The sequence below is a fragment of the Somniosus microcephalus genome, chromosome 5 (genome assembly GCF_052327205.1).
Source record: "Somniosus microcephalus isolate GS21.2 chromosome 5, FLI_Smic_1.0, whole genome shotgun sequence".
Classification (NCBI taxonomy): Eukaryota; Metazoa; Chordata; class Chondrichthyes; order Squaliformes; family Somniosidae; genus Somniosus; species Somniosus microcephalus.
Window position 1 is genome coordinate 295,252,705 of NC_140991.1, and position 24,925 is coordinate 295,277,629.

Here is a 24,925-nt window from a genome sequence, read left to right on the forward strand (position 1 = left end):
AGTGCTCGTTTTTGGATGTTTATTATCAGTGGGTATCTGCCTAGTTCGGCTCTGCATGCATTTGTTGGCGTTTTCCTTTGGGTGCGAAGGATGCTTCGGCAGAATTCTGCATGTAGGGCTTCTATTGTATGTTTTTCCCATTTAGTGTAGCTTTGGTGATTTAGCGGGCCCCATACTTCACTACCGTACAGTGCAATGGGCAGGATTATGCTGTCAAATATTTTGAGCCAGATTTTGATTGGGATTTGGATGTTGTAGAATTTTCTTTTTATTGCATATAGGGCTCTTCGGGCTTTTTCTTTTAGTGCATTCACTGCTATGCTGAAGCTCCCTGATGCTGTAATAGTTAGACCAAGGTAGGTGTAGCTCATAGTGTGTCCTATAGTGGTATCACTGAGGGTAAACTGGTATTTGTTTTCCTGACATCTGGGCCTTTTTGAAAAATCATGATGTTGGTTTTCTTTAGATTTACTGTTAGAGCCCAATTTTGGCAGTATTTGTCGAGTAGGTCTAGTTGTTGCTGTAATCCCTGTTCTGTGGGAGACAGCAGAACCAGGTCGTCCGCATAGAACAGGGATTTCACTTCTCCATCTAGGAGACGGAGACCTGGTGACTCGCTTTGCTCCAGCATGTCTGCTAATTCATTTATGTATATGTTGAACAGGGTCGGGCTCAAATTGCAGCCCTGCCGGACGCCTCTTCTCTGGGTGAAGAAATCGGTGCGTTTGTCTCCAATTTTGACCCCGCATTTGTTTTTCAGATACATTGATTTAATAAGGTCATAGACTTTGCCCCCTATTCCACATTGAAGAAGTTTATAATAGAGCCCTTCGTGCCATATAGAGTCAAAGGCTTTCTTGAAGTCGATGAAACAGGCGAATATTTTCCCATTTTTTGTTTGGTGTATATGTTTTTCAATGAGGGTGTGAAGGGTATAGATATGGTCGGCGGTGCGGTGTTTTGGAAGAAAGCCTATTTGGTTTTTTCTGAGGATATTATGTTTGTTAAGAAAATCAAGTAATCTACTATTTAGAATACTGCAGAATAACTTCCCTAGACAACTGTTGACACAGATGCCGCGGTAGTTATTTGGGTCTGATTTGTTTCCGCTTTTATATATGGGGGAGATTAGTCCTTGGCACCAGATATCGGGAAAACAGCCTGAACGTAATATGATGTTGAATAATTTGAGTACCGCACCCTGCATCTCCATATTGCTGAACTTGAGCATTTCATTTTTGATGTTGTCTGGGCCACAGGCTTTCTTTAGGTGGAGAGATTTTGTTTTTGTGGCCATTTCTTTCCATGTGATTGGGGAGTCTAGAGGGTTTTGGTTGTCTTTGATTGTTGCTTCTAATGTGTGGAGTTTTTCTGTGACCTGATGTTGACTTGGGTTTGTTTCGTTTATTGGGATGTCTTTGTAGAGGTTTTCAAAATGTGTTCTCCAGATGTCGCCATCTTGGATTGGTAATGCTTGCAATTGTGTTGTACTCAGGTTATTCCACATTTCCCAGAATTGTTTTGGGTTGGTGGAGTTTTCAATTTCTTCTAGTATTTTGTGGGTATAGTTTTGTGTTTTGTTCCTAATGGTGTGTTTATATCTTTTGAGGGTTTCATTGTATCTAGTACGTAGGTCCGGATTGTTTGGTTGGCGATGCTTTTGGTTTGATATTTTTCTCAGGTCTTTTCTGGCATTTTTGCATTCGTGGTCAAACCATTTCTTATTTTTATTTTGTCTTTTGTGACTCTTCCTCTTCTGTTTCACGAGGTCGGCTTTTACAGCTGCCTCATGAAAGATCATATTTATATCCTCTATGGCCATGTTTACCCCATCTCTGGTGATCTCATATAGATTTTCTTTAAATTTTGAAATTTTACTTGTGAGATCAGGTGAATTTAGTGCTGTGATGAATTTATCTCCACTGTCTGGGGCCCATCTGTATGTCTGGTTTATTTTATGTAGCTTACTGGGTTCCTTTTTTGTGTCTGTAGTTTGGGCAGAAAGTTTAAGGTACACATTTATTTCCCTCTCTCTCTCTCTCTCTCTCTCTCCTTCCCTCTCTCTCTCTCTCCTTCCCTCTCTCTCTCTCTCCTTCCCTCTCTCTCTCTCTCCTTCCCTCTCTCTCTCTCCTTCCCTCTCTCTCCTTCCCTCTCTCTCTCTCTCTCCTTCCCTCTCTCTCTCTCTCCTTCCCTCTCTCTCTCTCCTCCCCTCTCTCTCCTTCCCTCTCTCTCTCTCCTTCCCCCTCTCCTTCCCTCTCTCTCTCTCCTTCCCTCTCTCTCTCTCTCCTCTCTCTCTCCTTCCCTCTCTCTCTCTCCTTCCCTCTCTCTCTCTCTCTCCTTCCCTCTCTCTCTCTCCTTCCCTCTCTCTCTCTCTCCTTCCCTCTCTCTCTCTCTCCTTCCCTCTCTCTCTCTCCTTCCCTCTCTCTCTCTCTCCTTCCCTCTCTCTCTCTCTCTCTCTCCTTCGCTCTCTCTCTCTCTCCTTCCCTCTCTCTCTCAGTTCAGTTCAGTTCAGTTCAAATGCTTTATTGGCATGAAAGTTTACAGAGAACCATATTGCCAAAGCTTACATAGCAAAAAGGTACAGTTTTCCAACATTCTGTAGGTGTCAATCGATTTGACATTTGTTGGGTATATACAATATTACTTTTAAACAATATTAATTTTAAACAGTCTTTCTACTTCATTTGGTACGTTCAATATTAATTTTAAACAGTCTTACTTTTAAACAGTCCTCAGGTTGTGACATGTTGTTACATATTTAGCCCCAAGGTATGGTCTGTCTCCTTCTCCTAGGACTAATCTCAATTTTGACAGATCATCCAATTCCTTGAAATCTGGGGTTGTTTGGCTTAGCTTGTTGAATAATATGTTTCTTGATGTGTTGAATTTTTCGCTCTCTCTCTCTCCTTCCCTCTCTCTCCTTCCCTCTCTCTCTCTCTCTCTCTCTCCTTCCCTCTCTCTCTCTCTCCTTCCCTCTCTCTCTCTCTCCTTCCCTCTCTCTCTCTCCTTCCCTCTCTCTCTCTCCTTCCCTCTCTCTCTCTCCTTCCCTCTCTCTCTCTCCTTCCTCTCTCTCTCTCTCCTTCTCTCTCTCTCTCTCTCTCTCTCTCTCTCTCTCCTTCCCTCTCTCTCTCTCTTTCCTTCCCTCTCTCTCTCTCTTTCCTTCCCTCTCTCTCTCTCCTTCCCTCTCTCTCTCTCCTTCCCTCTCTCTCTCTCTCCTTCCCTCTCTCTCTCTCTCCTTCTCTCTCTCTCTCTCTCTCTCCTTCCCTCTCTCTCTTTCCTTCCCTCTCTCTCTCTCCTTCCCTCTCTCTCTCTCTCTTTCCTTCCCTCTCTCTCTCTCCTTCCCTCTCTCTCTCTCCTTCCCTCTCTCTCTCTCCTTCCCTCTCTCTCCTTCCCTCTCTCTCTCTCCTTCCCTCTCTCTCTCCTTCCCTCTCTCTCTCTCTCTCTCCTTCCCTCTCTCTCTCTCTCTCTCTCTCTCTCCTTCCCTCTCTCTCCTTCCCTCTCTCTCTCTCTCTCTCCTTCCCTCTCTCTCTCTCTCTCTCCTTCCCTCTCTCTCTCTTCCTTCCCTCTCTCTCTCTCTCCTTCCCTCTCTCTCTCTCTCTCCTTCCCTCTCTCTCTCTCTCTCTCTCTCTCTCTCTCTCTCTCTCCTTCCCTCTCTCTCTCTCATTCCCTCTCTCCCCCCCCAGTCACACTCTCTCTCTCTTCCAACAACAACATGCCCTCGAAAAAGCCTCGGCACCGCCGGGCTCCCCCAGCTAGTATATATATATATAAAGCGGTTCTTCTGTCTGTCATTCCGTCTGTCTTTCTGTATTGAATAAACTCGAAAGTTATAGAGCGTACCTACATGTGTGTTACATCGAAAGAAAGCTTACGATTCCAGAACCGTCATAAGCGTATTTACTTTTCGGTCGGACAAAAATTGTTCGCAGCGTTATGCAAAAAACCTTCAAAATTAAACTCACTATCTGCTAATTAGCATTGATTGACTGACGTCAAGGTCGACCAATCCTGTGCCGTCACGATTGACCAATCCTACAGTTCAGTCGCCTGATGGTTGGCCAATCGCTGTGTCTGTGGGCGGGACTAATGCTTTTCAACTCCGGCATCGGGCAGCCATTGCTTCACTACTTCCAGCTCAAAATCTGCTAATCCAGCTTCGAAAATGTTAGTATCTCTTTTAAAAATAACATAACATTTACCAAAAACGTTTTATAAGTACTTTCACTTTCATCTTTGAAGCTATTAAAAAGTAGAAATGTTGCCCGGCAGCAGATTCACAGAGGGACACAGAGACAGGCCCGAAAGCCTGGGACTCGATTTAAAATGTTGCCCGGCAGCCGATTCACACAGGGACAGACAGACAGGCCCCAAAGCCTGGGACTCGATTTAAACCGCCCGGCCCAAAACAGCCCTGGCAAAGCCGGGCTCCCCCAGCTAGTATAAATATAAAATGAACCAAATCTTGCTAGAGGGGGTTACTCGTCGGCATGCAGCATTAGACTTTTTACTGCACTCTTCAGCTCGAAGACTTTTTGCACCGTGACTTGCTGGAGGTTCGAGCTGGTCACAAGACACCTGGGACCTTCGTGAATGACGGGACCAACAGACTATCTCGCTAACCAATGAGATTTTAAGGGTTGAGAAGGCAACAGGAATGACCGAGAAGGAAATAGGGTGAATTAGAGTCAAATCAGGTACAGTAAGAGAAATAGAGACGAAAGAAAGATTAGATTCAGAGAGAGAGACAAAAAAGTCAAAGGAAAAGTATGAGAAAAAAAAATTGACATTTTTAAAATCTCTTAACAATTTACTACATGCAGGAATGAGACTCCACAGTTTAAATTGTTCCCTGTCTGGGCCCAATGCATTAACAATTATCATGTTGTTAAAAAGATACTAATTATGAGGTCTAACTTTCTGCGGTGCGTTTAATGGACACTTGGGGCTCGATTTTTGCCATTGGTGCGGGCTGGGGGCGTGTCAGCCGCTTTTCGCGTTAGCCACCCGACTCCAATTTGATGTGGGGAAAATATACGATTTTCCCCTAATTGGGCAATTGATTTCCAGTGTGTGGGAACCCCTGGCCCACTTAGTCTTTCCATCCTGAAAGTCGCCTCCGATGACGTCATCAGTGCTGCTGGGTTTAAGGCCAGCAAGCAGCCTTGCTTCTTCTGCAGACTGCAAACCTTATGCCCTTTGCTGTGATAGATTCCTCCAGCCAATATGTCCAGCAGTAGGCCAAAGTCTGCACCGAGGTTCGATGACGCCGCCCTGCAAGCTCTGGTGGAGGGAGCAAGAGGAAATAAGGAGGTGCTCTTCCCTTCCTCAGGGAGGAAGAAGCCTCCCCAGCAGATGAAACCTGTATGGATGCAAGTGGCCCAGGAGATGAACTCTTGTCTATGTGCCGCAGAACCTGGCTGCAGTGCAGGAAGAGGTTTCATGACCTGCGCACTGGAAAAGTGAGTATGACTTTCCCATCACCCTCAATCTGATCCCCATTGCCTCTCCTCACCAGCACTCAGCTTTGACAACCTCTTCCTCCACATCCTACTTGACACTGACATCCCTGCACCCTTACCCATTCTCTCTCTCTCTCTCGTCACATTCACCTAACTATTCGACTATGCAGCCCTCAACTCCCTAGCACTCTGATGCTATGAAAACAACTTGCAACACACAGGGAGGGCCCTTGGTCTTGCCATCTCACTCCATCTTTGTCTCCTTCTAACCATCAATGATATGGATTCTCTACACTCACTCCTTCATTCTCACTCAAACTCCACTTGTCTCCCTCATTGCAGGAAAAGAGAGCTCGCAATAAGAGGGAAAGAGCGAGGACAGGAGGAGGGCCACCCTCAGTAGCCCAGCTCACCCCCTGGGAGGAGGCGGCCCTGGAGATCGTGGGAGTGGAGGAGGATGCGCACGTGGGGGACGGACAGACGGGTGCATCAGAGCAAGCTGGTGACAGAATAGTTTATCATCTCTCTCATTGACATTGCATGAGTCACTGATAATGATTCTGATGCTCTAACAGATTGACTTTTGATCATCTGCAATATTCAATGTGCATATAACATTGGCCTCACATCTCTGACTCTTTCCTGTACTCCCCCATAGGACCATCGAAAGCCCCCGTCCCCACTATCCAGGAGGAACAGCCTGAGCCTCCAGACTCCTCAGAGGAAGCTGCAACCTCTGAGGGCGCAGCGTTAGCAGAATTCAGAGCACCCAGCACCAGCGCAGACACTCACACCTCGGTGGTACCTTCGCGAGATAGTGCAGTGTTGTCACCTGGTGTATCACAGCTCACAAGTGAGCATCAGCAGATGGCGGAGACAGGGACAGCAGTGGAGAGTCCTAGTTGGAGGGTGCAGGACTCTGCCAGCTCGGCTCAGCTGCATGTTGACCCTCTGCTTCCGGGTCCATCCAGAAGAAGAGCGGTGCTGGAACTCCAGGAAGAGGTGCAGGAGTCTCTGGCAGGTTTTGTCTTCAGGGTCGCTGCGAGTGTGGAGCGAATGGAGGAGTCCATCGCTAACATGAGCAGAGCCTTTGTGGAGGCGTTGGCGCATGAACGCATCACCACGGAAAGGATGGCAACCTCCGTGGAAAGGATGGCTACCTCCATGGTAAGGCTGGCTACGGTAGAGGAGAGGATGGCTACGTCCATGGAGGAGCTTAGTCGCCAGGGTATGGAAAACATGGTATTTGTTCAGAATAGACTGATATCTCTTGAGGAGCGATTGTCAGCTCTTGAGCAAACAAACCAGACCTTCAGGCAAGTCCTCGGGAGTAGGACTTCCAGTACAGAAACGGGTCCTCATGGCCCCCCTGAATTGCAGCAAGGTGCTGTCAAGCCACTTGCTAGCTCTGAAGTGGGGCTGACCCATGAGAGGGATGTTTGTGGCATACAACAAGGAAGTGGGGGCTCCTCTCCAAGCGCTCACACGACCATGCCACTGCAGAGCCCTCGGTCAGAGCCCCACCAGAGTCCCCACCCAACTGAGATCGGCGTCTCAACCCCTGCACAGCCGCAGGAGCAGCAGACTGTTGCCAAGCCCTGAGGTTCGCAACCCCAGAGGACGTCCGCCAAAGGTGTCGAGACAGGAGCAGCAAGAAAATGAGCAAGGGACCTCCACATCTGCTGAAGCCACAGGGGAAGCACCACGTAGGAGCGCGCATGAGAGGGAGATAATGCACAAGTAGCCACAACGGTAGTCACTTGGGTGAAATGTTATGTTTAATGTTAAAAAGCCATCAGTTGGTTATTGTCATTAAAAAGTCTGATGTCAACTGTTGCAGTTGTGGCGTGTGTCATATCGCTAATGGGGCTTCCACATTGAGGGCTTGGGATGACTTACAATTGTCAATATGGTGGTCAGAGTGGTAGGAACCGCAGGTTCTTGGCCATTGTCGATGCTCTGGTAAGAAGCTGTGAGGAAAAAGTGCTTGATTGGCTAGGCTAAGCAAATCTGGCCAAGATGAGTGCGTGCCTTGCATCCCAGCCAGCAGTGTGCTCGCATGCTGCTGGCGCTGGTTGATGCACCTCTGCAAGCTGGTCGTTGTCACTCTCCTCCTCCTCATCTGAGGAGGCTATGTGATGAGCCACTTGTTCCTCAGGCATCTGCAAGCCACGATGCTGTGCCATGTTGTGAAGTGCACAGCAAACCACGACAATTCTGGAGACCCTGGCTGCTGAGTATTGCAGGGCTCCACCTGATCTATCAAGGCATCTGAAGCGCATCTTCAGCAAGCCGATGGTTTGCTTGATTATGGATCTGGTGGAAATGTGGCTGGAGTTGTAGCGCTCCTCAGCTCCGGTGGATGGGCTCCTCAACGACGTCATTAGCCACGTCTTCAGGGGATAGCCCTCGTCTCCAAGTAGCCATCCGTTAAGTTGGTCTGGTGGACTGAAGAGCGGAGGCACACTAGACGGACGCAGGATGAAGGAGTCATAGCAACTGCCAGGGTACTTGGCACAAACATGCAAAATGTCCTTGTGGTCACACACCAGCTGTACGTTGAGGGAGTGGAAGCCCTTCTGATTGACAAAAGTACCTGGATTGTAATGGGGTGCCTTAAGGGCCACGTGTGCAGTCAACGATGCCCTGCACCCTTGGAAAGCCTGCCAGATTGTCAAACCCAACCGAACGTGCAGTTACACTGGCTTGATCCTTGGAGAAATGGATGTGATTGTGCGCGATGTCAAAGAGGGCATCGGTTACCTGCATGATGTAAGTGTGTGCGGCCGCCTGGGAGACGCCACTGATGTCTGCTGCTGATCCCTGGAATGAGCCTGAAGCAAAAAAGTTGAGTGCGGTGGTGACTTTGATGGCCACTGATAAGGGGTGTCCACTTGCTCCTCTGGGCTCCAGGTCTTGCTGCAGCATTGCGCAGATGTCACCCACTACCTCTTGCGAAAGCCTGAGCCGCCTTTGGCACTGCTGCTCAGTCATGTTGAGGTAGGTAGCTGATCCTCTGTCTGTAGACCCTGTTTGGGGGGTATCTCCTGCACTGACGGGCTTCCATGCGCTGGCACCTTCTGGCCTGTGCAGCTTCAGGTGGGTGAGCAGCAGCTTGGAGCTCCTGCTGCTGCTCCTGCAGTTGGTGCTGCTGTTGGTCAGCGTTCTGCTGCTGCCGCGGCTGGTCTTCATCCGAATCTGATGTCCAGGAGGAAAGGAAATAAATGGTTCCCATTCTTCTGGTATATACCTCAATTGAGGAAGTGCTCATTTCAAGGTGGGGGAGAGGGGTTTCCCAGGAGGTCACACTGGAGATGGGTGTCAGGCTCCAAACTTCCACAACAATGAGTAGGCCTGTTAAAAGTTCCCCCAGACCTGAAACAACAAAGTTCTGCCACCTGCAAATGATGATTGGTGAAAACTCCTTTTTAATGGTGGAGCTGCAGCTGTTAGTAAGCAATCCACTTGTGCTGCCGCCAGGATTCACTGGCGTGTTTCAGAGGAGGCGTGCAGCACGTGGGAAAACTTAAAATCAGAAAGGCCTCTAAAAATGGGATTATAGAGGCACTTAACTGATTGTTAAGGGCCTATCCCGCCTCTTGGAGGCGGGATGGAGACAGGGTCAGAAAACTCGCATGTGGGAAAATTGCTCGGAGGCGGGATGGAGGTGGGATCGGGCCCGCCCACCAGTTTTTGCGATTTTAACACCTCACACGCCTCCAATCCCACCTCCCTCGGGCCTGGCAAAATCGAGCCCTTCATGTGCAAATCCAGCAAGTTCTTTAAAATAACGGGGAAGCTAAGGGCGAAATGCTGTTTGTACAAAGCAAACAGTGGAGCAGCATAAATCAACTACAGGAAACTTTGTGATATCCAGCACCGACGGGACCGGCGTGTTGCCGATCTATCAAAACTGCCGGACATACAAAGTTAATGTTGAAGCATACGGAGGTTTTCATCTCCGTATCTGACAACATGCACTGTTGCTTAGCAACAGCTTCTAAAGTGTCGTCTGCAGCTGCAAGCATCTCTAGCTGAAGCTGTTGCTATAGCTACAGACCTTGCAGTGGCTGACTGGGGAAAAAAAAGAACGAGATCTAAAAAAAACTTACAGAAAACGGCTCCTGATTTTTGCCGTTAGATCGAGTATTCCGGACATACAACCTCCGGATAAACCAAAGTTTCCTGTAGCAAGTTGGCCAGGTCTGACGGAGGTCCTGGGCTGTCCTGGATTCTCAATACACCCTTAAGCCTGCAGCGGAACTCACCAGCTGAGAGCTGACTTGAGTTCCACTGAAGCCTTTTGAAAGGAAGAGATATTTGATGTAACTCTAGTTCGACTACGTGGTTGACTCCAAAAGCCCTCCAAGCACCTAGAGATGGGCAGTAATTACTGCCATATCTGTATCACCCGCATCCCAGGAACCAGTATTTAGAAAAAGACCAATGAATTGGTTGCAACATTAGTGCATGCTTTTGCACATACTTCTGTGAGCTGTGAGCTTCTGATACAGCAGGAGTGTGCAAACTTTTTGTCTTCATGTGCTGTTTTGATGCACACAATAGAGCCTCATGAACCAAGTGTCAACTGTGGCTCAGTTGGTAGCACACTCACCTCTGAGTCAGAAGGTTGTGGGTTCAAGTCCCACTCCAGAGGCTTAAGCATATAAAGCTAGGCTGACACTCCAGTGCAGTGCTGAGGGAGTGCTGGACTGTCTGAGGTGCCATCTTTCGGATGAGATGTTAAATCGAGGCCCCGTCTGCCCCCTCAGGTGCACATAAAAGATCCCATGGCACTATTTCGAAGTGCCATGGGATCCTGGCCAATATTTATCCCTCAACCAACATAACAAAAACAGATTGCTGGAAATACTCAGCAGGCCAGGCAGCATCCGTGGAGAGAGAAACAGAGTTAACGTTTCAGGTCTGGGACCCTTCATCAGAACTGGAAAAAGCTGGAGATGTAACATATTAAGCAGGTGCAGAGAAGTAGGGGGGAGGGGTTAGGAGGGGAGGAAGGAGTAGAAAGAACATCCTGTACTTGCATGCAATCTGATTTTTGCCATTCCCATTTGCAACATTTTATCTTTCCTGCCTCTTACAAAAGTACAGGATGTTCTTTCTACTCCTTCCTCCCCTCCTAACACCCCCCCCCCCCCCCCCACCGTCTCTGCACCTGCTTAATATCTGTTACATCTCCAGCTTTTTCCAGTTCTGATGAAGGGTCCCAGACCTGAAACGTTAACTCTGTTTCTCTCTCCATGGATGCTGCCTGGCCTGCTGAGTATTTCCAGCATTTTCTGTTGTTATTTCAGATTTCCAGCATCCGCAGTATTCTGCAATTATAACAAAAACAGATTATCTGGTCATTATCACATTGCTGTATGTGGGACCTTGCTGTGCACAAATTGGCTGCTGCGTTTCCTACATTACTATACTTCATTGGTTGTAAAGAGCTTTGAGACGCCCGGTGGTCGTGTAAGGCGCTATATAAATGTAAATCTGTCTGTTTTTCTTTCTGTCTTTTTCTTGCCATTTATTTGCATATATCTCAAGCTGGCGATATTAACACATCATGATGTTCTGGTTTAGGATTTGTCCACCGATGTGACAATACGAGGATCTGCCCTTTGCAAGCCTGTAGACAAGCTACACATAAGAAATATAAGCTCAAGTAGAGCTGAGTTGCCTAGGTTCCATGGGCCAGATTGCCAGGGCTTGTGAGCCAGATATAGTTCATGGGCTGTGTCATGGGCGTTTTTGCAGAACATTTTAGTCTGCATGTTTGTATAAAGACACATTTAGCTGATATTATTTTGGTAGACTTGTGTTTCTTTTGACATTTTTATTTTATTTTCACAGTCGACCAGTGACTTCTGTCAGGTAAAGGTTTTGCTGACCGGTCCTAATTTCCTGTGCTCATTCCAAAATAGTAGTAGTTAAATGAAGGCTTCAGACACTGAAATCATCTTTACTGCAGTATAACTGGCTTGTGTAAATATATAAGTATTTAGTACTGTTCCAATTTCTGAAAAATGGTATATTAAACTCAGCTGTTGCTTTTTGGTCTTTTATAGGACTGGCTGATCCTTTGGCTTTGACCCAGGCAGTATCTGCTTACCAAGGATGCCATTTTATAGGGATGCCTGAATGTGAGGTATTTTAATTTTTTATTCCTGCCTGTGTATTTATATCTGGATTACAATTTGCACGTTTTGAAATTACTTTGCTTTATGATTTTTAATATGCTTTTTAAGACCATCTGCTAGATTCTGCTCCACCCTCAAATTGCAGATTATTAATAGCTGCAAAAGGTTTCATGTACTTGCGTGAATTCCCAGTGCTGCTACTAGGTTAGTGCTGCATTATTTCGTGTCACTACTTAAAGCAGGATCACTGGTGGCTTTAGGACATCATACCATATCAGTTTCCAGTACGTCAGAAGCTGATGCTTGGTGCCGGGCCCAATTTGGGTTTTCGCCTCAACAACTGCGCAAGTATACTTTTTGTGGGCCAGGAGGTTTGTGGGCCAGGAGGAAGATGAGTATCTTGAATCAGTTGGGCTTGTTTTAACTGAATCTCTGTTTCATCAATTTTCACAATCCCTTACGAGAGATTTGACAGTAGCTCCCTCAAGGGGGGGAAAGTGACTTGATGTTGCCTAAATTTGAAGACTCTGTTTTAGTGGCCGATAAGATTAAGAGATTCTTTATACAGCGTTCCAAGACTTGAGTTACTTCCATTCTTTTGAGTAGATGGCTCCAGTGAGTTGCTAAGACCGGCATAGAAATATTGGGCCATATGGCCTCCTCTATTCTGAAATATCTATGATTTCTTGAGTATGCTAAATTTACTGAGCAAACCTTTTTGGATATCTGAAAGCCACAGCTGCAAAGTACTGCCTGTGAACCACTGGTGCCAACCAAGTAGAAACCATGTTGAGATTAGCCAATTTGTTGATATTCGCTTATCTCTGGTCTTTCAGATAATCAGGATCGACTGCAAACCAATATGGTGGGAATATTGTGTTTAATCAGAGTTTAAGACACAATATAACATACTAGTTATGCAGCTGGTACCAGTCCCGATCGGACAGACGGCTGGCGTGCGCGAACAGTTCTCCGGCTTACGGCCTTTCTTCCTCTCGTCTAGAACCTCCAAGAATGGGTCCACTCCCGGAAGAGTGTTAGACCAGCCCCACTCTTGTATGGCTCTCCCCTCCACCGTCTGTGCTAAGGGCTTTTCAGGTCTTTCTTACAGTCCACTCCTTTTGAGTCAGAGGAGCAACCTCCGACCCCCTCACACAGGTTCAATTCACTGTTTCGGTACCAGTTCTGCCCTGCCTGGGGGATCCTGTTTCTTCTATCTTTCCTGATCTTACCCTGCCTGGGGTCTCCCCTGTGTTGCTTCGGCTCTTCTCTTTCAGTGTGCTCAATTAATTTGTTAGTACTGGTTAGTCATAGGCATGAGTACACAATTGGCTTATGCATCAAAGTCTTACTACATAGGTTACATATATCAAATACACTATCATTACAAGTTGGAGAACTACCAGAGCGTGTGAAATAATACAAACCTAAGGGTGTGCTGATATATTAAGCCCAATATCCCACCAGTGTGAATCGTCAATTTCAATATCTATTCTTGAGTTGTCTTGCTTCAAAACATAAAAATGCTTTAGGAAGGAGTTCAGTCGCATCATGAGCTCACTGAGGCCCTCAGACAACAGAGGAATGTCGTACCCGAATTGTGCTATATAAATTTGCAGCTCATAATTAAGTCTTATTTAAGTTGTGTGGTGAATTAAAAAAACTCAGCTGTCAGCAGAAAGGGTTAACTTTTTTTAAGAAGGCGGAGCAAATATCGTCAGACGCACGCAATTGCGTCACTTCACATAAATTTAATTTAATAGGTTAGTTAACTTTAATCATTCCAATTTAATTCAGACCAATATTTTATCAACTAAACATGATACAAAACAGATACAGTAAAACAAAATAGCACATGCTTGCAGAAAACAGTAAATTACGTCATTTTTATTGTCCTTTCTTCAGATGCTTTTCCAAATGACTAAAAATACTGACTATAACTGGAGAAAATTAGTTTTTATATTTAAACAAACCATGAACATTTTACACAAAAGGAAAAAGGCAGAGCTTCCCTCAGCTTGTAGCTTCGAAACTTTCATACAATTTTTTTAAAGGACACTACACTGAAAGTAGAAAAGGGACAGAATCTTTCCTTTTCTCCTTTCTTTATTTCATCATAGACTAATTTATTTTTTCTCTTTTTCAACCAAATTTATAATTACTGATTACTTCTTGTCAAAAACTTAGAGAGTGGGCATCTTGGACCTGCAGTAACCAAATTAAGACAACAGTGCTTTGTAAATGTTCAAATTCATTTTTTTTTTTCAGGCATCATGGCAACTGTAACTTCAAGGCTGAAGCTTATCTTTTGTAAAACAAACTGTCTTATTTTTCTCAGCTTTTCCACACCACTGTTTTTAACTTATAGTAAATTACTCCGAGTTTTTTGTTTCCAATTCTGGGTGCACAATCTTATTCACACATTCTTAAAACTTCCAAAATCCAAGACAAGACTACAAAAGGTTAAACGGCTTTTAGCTCTATGCACAGAAGATTCAAACTTACCCTTGGTCTGCAAAACCTGATTAAGTTCCTAAGTAAGAAGAAAACTAAAATGGTATCCCTAACTATCCCTATCCCTAGTTGGGCAATGTATTCTAGGCTCACAATGAATTAATTTAGTATTTTCAAGTGATAAAAGATGTTAGAAGTACAAACTCCTTAGTTTATCCTCAGCTCCTTTACAACGTGCCAGTCGATGATGGTTGTACACCTAGAACTGTCTGTCTTAGTGATGGTCTGGCTCATTTACATTGTTGTGAGTTAGTTTCTCAGACAGCGGTTCCAATACAAGGTTTTGTACAACAGCATCTCCCAGTGAGTCTAGAGAGATTACATCTGCAAACCTTTCTAAGATGATGCATTTTTAGGAGTTTGGCTCGAGACAGAGATCTTCCTGGATCTGAGATATCCAGGACAGAAGAACGTCTTCAAACTGATCAAAAGAATCATAATGATGCATCACCTCATGGCTCTACTACTGATGACAGACAATTAAGTACTTTTGAAGTGTAGCCAATGTTGTAATGTAGGAAATGTAGCAGCCAACTTGCGCACAACTGGGTCTCATAAATAGTGATAAAATAAATGACTGTTTTAATGATGTTAGTTCAATGATAGTTAAGGGATAAATATTGGCCATGAAACCTGGAGAACTTCCCTGCTCTTCTTTGAAATAGTGCCATGGGATCTTTTGCATCCACTTCAGAGAACAGACAAGGCCTCAGTTTAATGTCTCTGTACTCCCTCAGTACTGCACTGCAGTATCAACCTTGCGTATGGGCAGAACTTACACTCCCGTCCATGTTGGAACAGGCGAGCCCAAGTTCAAAGTTCCGCTGTATGTGCTCAAGTCTCTGGAATGGGACATGAATCCCGACCTTCTGACTCCAATCCAAGGCTTAGTCTTCAAAGTTTCTCCTGACTGATTCTTCTAGTAGATGGCTCACAGGTGTGGTGTGATCATTAACAGTGTGGAAATAGAGGAAGAGGATAAATACCAGTGATAGAAGGAAAACTAGAAATAAATTAAGGAGAGGAACTTGAGCAACAAAATGGTAATGGAGAAAATAATGGGACTTAGGATAGTTAAACTTCTAGGACATGATGGTTTCTCCCCCCCCCCCCATCCCCCAGCGTATTAAAAGAAGTAGGTGAGAAAATTGCAGAAGTGTTAGTCATAATCTTTCAAAGCTCTCTTGATTTGGAAATTATGCCATTAGATTGGAAATTTGCTAATGTCACTCCATTATTTAAGAAGGGTGGGAGAGAGAAGCCAGGTAACTACAGCGCTGTCAGTTTAAAGTCAATTGTGGGAAAGCTACTAGAATCTGTCATTAGTAATCGAGTGACTGAGCACTTGAACAAATATGAGCTGATCAGAGAGCCAGGAGGGTTTTGTTAAGGGTAAGTCACGTTTGACTAATCTAGTTGAATTTTTTGAAATGGTCACTGATGCGGGAGATCAGGGAGTGTCTATGGCTGTTATCTATATGGACTTCCAGAAGGATTTTGATAAAGTTCCACACAAGATTATTAGCAAAAGTGAGAGTGCACAGAATTGGAGGTAGCCTTTTTACTTGGGTTGCAAATTGGTTGGGAGGTAGGAGACAGAGGGCTGGATTTTGCCAGCCGAGACAAGTTGGGGGCGGGACTGCTACCTTCTGGGTTCTAGTCCCGCCCCCAGCGACGTATGACGCACCCACGCTATTTTCCCTTGATTGGCCTTGTTAAGCCTGCCTACTGGCCAATTAAGGGAAAGCTGGTAACAGATGACATCAGCGTATGATGCTTCATCTGTCAAAACATTTTTGACAGATGAATTGTCAGCATTTGACAACTTTGAGAAGCTGTCAAACACTGACAATCTCTGTTCTAAGGTGGGCCCTTGCACAAAGGCTTACCAAGACCTCCTCAGCAGAAAGCAGATGGCTGCTGAATCTGAGAATGCAGCAGCCATTCTGTCATCTCTGCTGTTGAGGATCCGGAAGTGCCTCATCTCAACGGTTGAAGCCTGCAGAAAGAAGCAAAGGTAAGGAAACTTTTTCCAGAACTTTACACTCGCCTCTCATACTTACCTGTCCACACTTGCACCCATCACTCACCTCCACAGTGGACTTTTCGATCCCTCTCACCCCCGCAGACCCACTGCTCGCCTCGCTGACCCTGGCGAGGTTCGCAGCCGTCGGGAAGCCCGCACTTGCAGGTATAAAATGGGGAAAAGCCTCAAAACTGCCCGTTAACTACCTGTTAACGGGCAGTTAATTGGCTCTAATCCCCTTCCCGCCTCGGAGACGGGTTCCTGTGCGACTCGGGGACCCACCTCCCGGGAAGATGGCACGGAGGCGGGTTGGGAGCGGGGTTGGTACCCACTCCCAGTTTCTGCCATTTTCCCGGCAGACCCGCCTCCTCTGGGCTGGATTTTACCGGCCCGGAGAGTGGGGATAAAGTGTAGGTACTCTGATTGGTGGGATGTGACAAGTGGTGGTCTCCAGGGACCTGTTCTGGGGCCTCAACTTTTCACCATATTTATTCATGACATGGATGAAGGGATAGCGAGCTGTCTATCAAGAATAAGGGAAGATAATCTTAAAATTAGAGCTAGATCATTTGGGAGTGAAATCAGGAAGTACTTTTCCCACACAAAGTGTAGTGGAAATCTGGAATTCTCTCCTAAAAAAAGCTGTGGATACTGGAACAATTGGAGCTTTCAAGACTGAGAATCATTTTTGTTAGACAAGGGTATCAAGGGCTATGGAGCAATGGCAGGGATATGGAGTTGAGGTGCAGATCAGCCTTGATCTAATTCAATGGAGGAGCAGGCTCGAGGGGCTGAATGGCCTACTCCTGCTCCTAATGTTCCGAGTATTAACAGTGTGTAGAATATTTGAAGTTAGAGATCATCAGTTGTCAGTGCAATTCTTACAACCTCCATTCACAAGACATCAGTCCTCCTGTAGATGGGCAATACTACAGTACATCAATAAGCATATGCTAATCAAAAAACATATTGGTGAGCTCATCAAGAAATTGCATTAGATATTTCCTGTTGTCTAAAGAACTGAAAGTTGATCTCTAATGTACCTTTTTGAAGAATGCAGAAGAGAAGAACACATGGCTCTGGCCAATAAATCTCTTAAGAAGGCAGGTGACTAATTCTCCTGTTATAGCGATCTTTGTTAAGGTATACTTTAATTTATAGAATGCTAATTGGTACATTTAAAAGTGAATAATGGCCTTTTTCTTTTATCCTTCAGGTTATTTTAGCACAGTGTGTCGTATACCTAGCTAGAGCACCAAAGTCTGTTGAGGTTTACATGGCCTATGGAGCTGTTAAAGAGTCTGTGAGGAACCACAAGGGACCATTGCCTTCTGTCCCACTGCACCTAAGAAATGCACCTACGAAACTCATGAAGGATCTTGGCTACGGGAAAGGTTATAAGCACCCTGCTTTCAGTAAGCTGGAGGACGGTCCCTGTCCAACTAAAGAGTAGGTGCTTTGTTACAGTGGGCTCCTCTTTCGCCCCCCACCCCATTTAATCAAGACAAGGAAGTAATGCTATGAAAGAAATTTCAACCAGCAAGGAAAAGGAAACTGACATACAACATGCAATCCTGTTACTTCAATTGTGGCCACCTTCTGCCAATTTCTATAGAGCATATTTTTTTAAATAAAAAGGTAGAAAACTGAAAAGAAAAGTCTAGATGTAAGAACAAAAGACCAAGTGGCTCTGAAATTGCGCAGGGATTCTCCTGGTCTCCTGCCGTAACTTTGGCCATTAATTCCATTTCTCTGAGGGTCCCTCTGGTCTCCCACAGAAGTTACAGTAGGAGACCAGTAGAACCCCTGTCTACTTTCCAGATGAGTAAAGGATGAACATTTTACTGGATTCGCAAAGGTAGACAAGTAACCAGGTTTGTGCTATATCGCTTATTTACATGTCACTGAACTATCACTAGTTTCTGTCCAAAGGTGCACAGAAAAAAAAATAAAAAATGCACCTCAGAGTTCGAACTTTGTATTCCTCCTTTATGATACTTATGAAGAAGTGTTGGTTATCACACTCTCAGGACATTCTAAAGTCCTCCACAGACAATGAGTTATTTTGAAGTGCAGTCACTGTTGTTATGTAGGCAAACAGGGACCACAAAGTCCCATAAGTAAAGAAAAAGAACACGTTAACACGGGACAAGAGTATAGATTGGATTAATAATTCATTCGCTGGTGAGTTTGCACCCAGGCTAAATTTCTGCTTTTTACTGGGCTTTCTTCTCTAGAAACTTTAAAATTCCACACAGATGCTCATAGTACAAAGTTGGCCGTAATTGGCACAAGATTACTAATCTAGAGAACCCATAGGGTTGCTGTTGGAAATGGAATAATTTTTTTGGTGTAGTTGAGGATGTGTTTGAATTGAGGCACGTTATTAGGGCAGAGTAGAGGTAGCTTTACTGTGCATTTGCCCCCGTACTGTATCCCACCTAGGTGTGCTGGATGTTGATACTGGGTGGCCATAGTGGTCCATTCTCTAACACCGACATCCCTCACCACAATCAGCACAAAAATTCATCAAATAATTATTGAGAGGAGGTAACCCATTCACAAAGTGGGCTCGATAGTTGCATACAGTTGGCTGAGGATAAAATGAGAGAGCAAAGAAAATCAGTGTTGTGATTGTAAAAAGTTGTAGATATGCCTCCAGTGTAAAAAAAAAGTTTAACCTCCATTTTCAGTGGTTTTCAACTTTTTTTGTAAAGCTTAAAATTTTACAAATTGTACATGTTCCAAACAGTTACGGTATGTATATTCTTGGTTAGTGTACAACATAACATTTTTGATTAACTGTTTACCGTTTATCCTGAACTTTGTCCCATATATATCTTGGAATTTTGAACTTGCTTCATTTACAAGTTTGTGCCTAATACAAATAAAACATACGGTATGGCAGTTGGTGAAATGTCAAAAATGCACCTACAAAATCCTGTTGAAAGGGAAACATTTGTACGATATGCAACAACAACTACTTATATTTATCTTGCACCTTTAACATAGTAAAACACCCCAAGGTGCTTCACAGGAGCGTTATCAAACAAAATTTTGCTTGTTTATTATGTTTGAAAATATAGTATGAAATTCCTAATGTGAATGGTAAAAGCTGAGTTGTTGAAAGCTACTTAACCTCCCCCAATACACATGATGCTACTACAGGGAAATTCTACACTTCCAGGCTGCCAGTAAACTGCAACTTTAAAGCACAAGACCTGAGCACTAGAAATAATGGAGACATCAGCAGATGCACAGAAATTATCACTTATAATCTTTAAGATATTTGATAATTTTAGATCAATACTATTTTAGTACAAATTCCAAAAGTACCTGAATGTGACTAAAAATTGCACTTTGTTTATTTTGGATTGCTGTCATACTGTGGGTCAGACGTACCTTTTTGAGCAGTACACGGTTAAAAATATGTTTGATTAATATTCACTGATGATGCTAATTGCCAGCCTTCTCATCTGAAGGCAATGACTCTTTGCTGGGATGTGGTTGCACAGATGTCGAGCAACCTTCGGTACCTTATTCAAACAGCGTGTGAACTATGAAGGTCAACGGAGGTAGGCTGTCTGTCCTCTGATTTGGGGGGAGTAGGGAGGTGGGTGCAATCTTGTTCTCAAATTACTTCCAGACCTACAAGTTAAGGCAGGTGTCACTGGAGAGTGATCAGTGGGAGCCCTAGCCAAGTTTATTTCCTCCTCCGCGCCCCTCCCCCGCCCCTAAGGTGAACCTTATCTTCAGATAAATTTACTGAACCGGTGGGGGAGCTGAGCAATGACTAAGCCTTTGACTTGCTTACTTACTTTCACTGCTGCTCGTGAAACCAGAGAGAAACTGCAACCATCAACCCCGTGAGATTTCAGCTAACACATTTTACCTGTAGATTTGTACTCTACATCAATCTCGAGCTGCTTATTCAAAAACAAAATATCTCCCCACCCCCAGATGGGATCATGGGTAAAAGCATCAGGTTCTCAGTCAAGCTCAATTCTTGAGGGGTGGAGTTGGTCTTCAACAGTTACGCTAAATGGGCAATAACGAATCGGCAGCCTGTCTTACACCGCACCCGATTTTCTTTCCTTTGATTCGCCTGTTTTTCACTAACCAATTTCATAAGAACATAAGAAATAGGAGCAGGAGTAGGCCCTTCGAGCCATTCAATAAGATCATGGCTGATCTTCTACCTCAACTCCACTTTCCCAGACTATTCCCATATCCCTTGATTTCCTTAATATCCAAACATCTATTGCTCTCAGTCTTGAATATACTCAACGACTGAGCAGCCACAGCCCTCTGGGGAAGAGAATTCCAAAGATTCATAACCCTCTGAGTGGAAAAAATTCCTCCTCATCTCAGTCCTAAATGGCTGACCCCTTATTCTGAGACTGTGACGCCCTAGTCCTAGACTCCTCAGCCAGTGGAAACATCCTCCTAGCATCTACCTTGTCGAGCCCTGTAAGGATTTTATGTATTTCAATGAGATCACCTCATTCTTCTAAATTCTAGGGAATATAGGCCTAGTCTCCTCAATCTGTCCTCATAGGACAATCTGCCCATCCTCGGAATCAGTCTGGTGAACCTTCGTTGCATTCCCTCTAAGCCAATTTCACGCCCTTAGTCTCTGCTGAGTTTGCCGATCTCCACTGGGGCAGCAGTTGATGGAATTACAGTTTTCCTCTAGACAAGACGGGAAAAGTCCTCCGGTGTTTCTGCACTGGGAGGAAGAAGAGTAAATAGAGCATCTGCAGCTTAAAAGAAACAAATGAAAAGAGTTTGGAGCAGCACTGACCATAGTTGCATTAATAAAATGAAGACGGGCAGAAAGGTTGTGAGAGTTGTTGAATGAGATGACTGGCTTTTCCTTGCTTTGCATCGTATTTTGTCCAGGAGTGTGAGGGATGCTAGCAGAGTCTCCTTTAAAGATCAGAGAACCTTGCAGCACAGAAGGAAGTCATATGACCCATTGTGCTTGTGCTGGCTCTTTGAAAGAGCTATCCAATTAATCCCACAACCCCACTATTTCCCCATAGCCCTGCATTTTTTTTCTTTTCAAGTTTATATCCAATTCCCCTTTGAAAGTTCCTATTAAATCTACTCCCACCACCCTTTCAGGCAGTGCATTCCAGATCACCATAACGCGCTGCATAAAAAAAAAAGTCTGCTCATCTCCCCTCTAGTTTTTTTGTCAATTATCTTAAATCTGTGTCCTCTGGTTACCGGCTCCCTTGCCAGTGCCAACAGTTTCTCATTATTTACTCTATCAAAACCCCTCATAATTTTGAACACCTCTATTAAATCTCAGCCTAACCTTCTCTGCTCTAAGGAAAACAATCCCAGCTTCTCTACTCTTTCCACATATCTGCACCCTCTCCAGCCTTCCTAAAGGGTGGTGCCCAGAATTGGACACAATACTCCAGCTGAGGCCAAACCAGTGAACAGTCAGTATAACCTCTTTGCTTTTGTATTCAATGGCTGCAATTTTCTCATCGGTGTTGGGATGGGGGCGGGTCAGTTGGTTTCTGGGTTCCAGTCCCGTCCCGCCCCCCCCCCCCCCCCCAGCTTCCTCCGCTCTACAGATGTGATTTTCCCTTGAATTGGCCCTGCGGGCTTACCTGCCAATTAACAGGAAGCGGGTCTGATGACTTCATTTGATGACGCGTCATCTGCCGGTTTCCTTAAAGGAACCATGCACAATTTTATTTTGACAGTTGATTTTTCAGTGTTTGACAGCATTGAGGTGCAGAAAACATTGACAATCGCTGCACAAAGGTGAACCGTTGCACCCAGGCTCTCCAATGACTCCCTCCATATGCTTATGGAGGGAGTCACAATACGCAGGGAGGTTCTCTTCCCTTCCAAGGGCAGAAGGGACCTCCCCAGGACACCAACTTACCTTACACCTCCACCCAATCCTCTCTATCTACTTTATCACTTCCCCATCTCACTAGCCACCCCTCCCACTCACCCTCATTCTACTGCAAGCATACCAGTTAACAACACACAAGAGTGTGCACTTGAGAGGTTAAGCCAATATCCATGTGAAGTTTCTGGTAATGTGTTGTCATACAGTGAAATCTCTTTTTCAAAAAGTGTCCCTTATTGGATAGATCTGAGCGCACATAGCGAAGTGTCTTACTGAGTTCCAGTGATTGTTCAGTCATAACTCCCGGCCAGCAATTTTGTCGGGCTGATGCCCAGTGCAGCATCAAGTGATGGCAGCGAAGGTTGGTGATGTTGGGGCTGATTGTGAAAGGATTCGGAGGACCAAGGCCTGATTGTTGCTGGAGTAGATGGCAGCTGCAGGTGAGATGACAGAATCGATCTGTCACTGGTGAGAGGTTCTCCCAATGAGGTAGCACTGGACATACAATTGGATTTAAAAACATGTAAGCTAAAGAAATCTGTATGTGTTAAAAATGCAGTAACCAACATTTTCTTTGCTCTGAAACTCACCATGTGCAACATTGGATCCTTCACACCACTTCTGCAGCTGTCATCTTTTCACAAACATCAGACCAGACTCGCAACACGCCACACTTACCTGGCGTGTTGGCCAGACGTCGTAAAACCCAACCCAAAAACTGGAAAATCAAAAAAGACCCTGAAAACTGCTCACAAGTACCTGTTAATAGGCAGTTAATTGCCTTTAATCCATTTCTCACCGCTAGGTGTCGGGTCCATTTGCAAATCGGGGACCCGACACTTGCGAAGGTTGTGTGGAGGCAGGTTGACGTTGGGTGCGGAACGCGTCATCAATCAAAACAACTTTAACCTCTGACCCGCCCGATGAGCGCCGACAAAATCGCGGCCAATGTCTCTATTTATAAAGCCAAGGATCCCATTTTTTTTGCAGCATTATCAACTTATCCTGCCACCTTCAAAGATTATATTGCTTCTCCTCATTCTTCCTCCTAAAATGCATTCATTGCAGCGATGTGTTGGAACCTTTGGTCAAATACCAGTGTTCTGTTTCTTTAAGTGGTTAAATTGGTCTTCTGAGTACAAAAGATTGTTTTCCTAAAGCTGTTTCCACTTTTGTTTCACATCCCCTGTAATGAAAAGCATGGATTGCTATTGAAATGAGACTCTTATTTTTTAAGAAAATTTATAATACAGCGTTAAGTAGTGAAAAAGGAACTGAGCTATGGAGGAATTTTAGAGAAGCTGAAGTCTTCTCAGTGGAAAACTGTTAAGGAACAACGTGTGCATTTAAAAAATAATTATACAAGAGAATTGATAAGCTGACATCTGGCAATACTTCGATAAAACTGGGTATAGAGAGTCAGAGGACACGATTCATAAGCTAAGCTTAATTCAAGCGATTTCTAGGACAAGTTAAGAAATTAGGATATAGAATAGATGGATGCAACAAAAAATATTTGACTGAAGCATTCAAAAGGGAAGTTGATCAATCACGATTCAAAAGGGAGTAAAGTGGTATGAGTTAAAACAGAAAATGCTGGAAATACTCAGCAGGTCAGGCAGCATCTGTGCAGAGAGAAACAAGAGTTAACGTTTCAGGTCGATGACCCTTCGTCAGAACTGGAAAAAGTTAGAGATGTAACAGACATTTAACAAGGTAAAAGACGAATGGAAATCCCGTCAGAGAAGAGCAGAACTTCCATGTGGGCATTCTTAGACGAGAAGTGGCAGTGAATTAATTAAACACTAATACAAAAGCAAAATACTGTGGATGCTGGAAATCTGAAATAAAAACAGAAAATGCTGGAAATACTCAACAGGTCAGGCAGCATCTGTGGAGAGAGAAACAGTTAATGTTCCAGATCGATAACCGTTCATCAGAACTGGAAAAATTTAGAGATGTAACATTTTTAACAAGGTGGTATGAGTATTATGGAGTATTATTTTTTTAAATCGGGTCATGAGACATGAAATAGAAGTTGCATGGTCTTTTTCTGCTTCTACAATTCCATACTCTAGTCTTTTTCCTTTTATCAAGGGTCACTCTCAGGAATGCTCCAATATCCTGCAATTTCCTAGAGTTCCTGATATGAAATGTTGCTAAATGGATGCCAGTCAGTTTCCCACTAGCGATTCAATATTTATGAGCAGCGCGGGTCAGAAGTGTCACCTGCTAACCCCTGCTCAGTTCCACATTTTTAAAATGCATTTAATCCATGAGCAACACTACAGGAGATCAACTAGTTACTGTGAAGCTGGCTTAGAAATTCAATCCTCCAGCCCCAAAGGCAGACCACCCATGACTGCAGTACAACTGTTGTGAAGGCAAACAAAAACAGTGCAGCACCAGCAAAATCTTTAACAGCCTGTTAAGTCTTAATAACTGCCAAACAACCTCTCTGGCCCTGAAAATTTAATTTTACAAGTGTGGCGTCTCATTCCTTAAAAATTTATTGTTGGGAGATTTTAGAGTTTTTTTTTAACTTTTTCTTTGTTTTTTATCTCTATTAATCTTACCTTTCCCTTTATTTCACTTTCTGTACATGATTTTACATTGAATTAAATATTCTAATTTATACTTCCTGGTTTAGACTCTGTGTGGCTTGATAGGAATTCTTCAATCTGATTGGTTGAAGAGACAAGCTGTTTCTTGGCCTGCTCACACATGCCACAGATCCCCTGTAGAGGGCACCGCACTGAAAAGGATCTCTAGTAACCCTAAGTTGCCGCTCAGAAGCCCACGAAACCTCTGGATAGTTGTAAGCGTGATGAATGATGAGTGCCGTTCCTTCGCCGCTGACTGCAAAATCTGGGTCATTGTGTTTAAATGTGAATGACTA

At 44.4% G+C, this 24,925-nt stretch overlaps 1 protein-coding gene across 1 annotated transcript in view; it reads left to right on the top strand.

The window, feature by feature from the left end:
* Window positions 1-24,663, top strand: part of wrnip1 (WRN helicase interacting protein 1) — an 84,218-nt gene extending 59,555 nt beyond the window's left edge. Inside the window, 2 exon segments of the mRNA XM_085989150.1 lie at window positions 11,537-11,616; window positions 17,365-24,663. Of these exon segments, the coding sequence (XP_085845276.1) occupies window positions 11,537-11,616; window positions 17,365-17,601 (317 nt within the window). The 3' untranslated portion in view covers window positions 17,602-24,663.
* Window positions 24,664-24,925: the final 262 nt, after the last annotated feature.